The sequence below is a fragment of the Buceros rhinoceros genome, unplaced genomic scaffold (assembly GCF_000710305.1).
Source record: "Buceros rhinoceros silvestris isolate BGI_N320 unplaced genomic scaffold, ASM71030v1 scaffold25017, whole genome shotgun sequence".
Lineage (NCBI taxonomy): Eukaryota > Metazoa > Chordata > Aves > Bucerotiformes > Bucerotidae > Buceros > Buceros rhinoceros.
In genome coordinates this window covers 5,244-6,464 of record NW_010423187.1, presented here as the reverse complement: position 1 = coordinate 6,464, position 1,221 = coordinate 5,244, and the positions used below count along the sequence as shown (strand labels likewise).

Here is a 1,221-nt window from a genome sequence, read left to right as displayed (position 1 = left end):
AGCGATAATGTGACTTTCTGAACCGCTGTGATCTTTGGAGGAGGTGTCAGAAGGTGGAGGTGGGCTGACTCTTCCCAAAGATGAGGGGTATCCAGAAAGTGGAGAGAGGTCGTTGGGTAGCGGAGACGGTAGCAGCCCGGTTGTAGTCCACACGGTAATGGGATTGTAAGCTACTGAGCTCAGGATCTCTGGCTGTGGTATGATAGGGACTGGATAGCTTTCATACAGGTATGGGGATATAATCACTGGAGAAAGAAGAAAATTTTTAGGTAAGAGAACCCAAAAGTATTTTGAAAGGCAGCAAAATTAACATTGTGGGGATTAAAAGGTGTGCAAATTAATCACTCAGTGTGGTCATCTGACTAGGGGGAGGATTAAGGAAATACCATTTCATACATATATTCTGATGGGAAAAGACAGTGCTCTGGAACAGACAAATCACAGTCGGCGAGTCTATTCAAGGCAGCACGCCGTGTCTGATCTGTGCAGCCTGATACAACGAAGCAGTGAAACTTCCTGAAGGACTTGTGTAAAAGCTGCAATTCATCCCGAGCAGGCACAGAACAGGAAAACTCCAAATCCTCTCTAAGTAACTTCAGCTCAAGTGGATGAGCAAACGTTAATGATTCATTCTGGGCAGCACTGACAATATTTCTCAGAACTCCCTCCTTGCAAGCAAAGGAAAAAAGAGCTAGCCGCGAACTGCCCCGCTCCCTCAAGCCCGAACAGCCATCCCACCCCTCCTCATTACTGCCACGCAGTGACCGCGACCTCAGAAGCGACGCGGTGGCGTCCGAGCCCGTTTTGTTACCTGTATGAGTGTCCAGCTCGCTGTAATTCGGCTTCTTGGATGAATTGAAATGCTTCTTGACCAGGAAGGAGCGTGGCATTTTGGATGCAGGGTTTCTCCCTCGCCCAGGCTCTCCTCGCGGGTCGGTGTAACGGTCCCCGGCCGGTGTGCAGCACACGCAGTCACTGCGAGCGCATCGGTCCCTGTCGCCTCGGCAGCCCCGCACGGTCCATGCACCGCGGTTGTGTAGTGGCAGTGCCGAGGCGCCTTGAAAAGTGCCGTAAATACCCACGAGTCAGGTGCAGGGGGGAAGGGTTTTCCGCTCCTCCAATCACTTCGGGATGTTCTCAAGCACTTTTCCAAAGAGGCTGTTTTTCTGGGAGGGCCCTCGGGCTGCTGGCGGGAGGGATCCAATCCCCGCTCGGAGGGGT

At 52.3% G+C, this 1,221-nt stretch overlaps 1 protein-coding gene across 1 annotated transcript in view; it reads right to left on the bottom strand.

The window, feature by feature from the left end:
* Positions 1–890, bottom strand: part of SNAI2 (snail family zinc finger 2) — a 2,589-nt gene extending 1,699 nt beyond the window's left edge. The window contains exons 1-2 of the mRNA XM_010140359.1: positions 812–890; positions 15–245 (exon numbers count right to left, since the gene is read on the bottom strand). Of these exons, the coding sequence (XP_010138661.1) occupies positions 15–245; positions 812–890 (310 nt within the window). The remainder of the gene's footprint in view (positions 1–14; positions 246–811) is intronic.
* Positions 891–1,221: the final 331 nt, after the last annotated feature.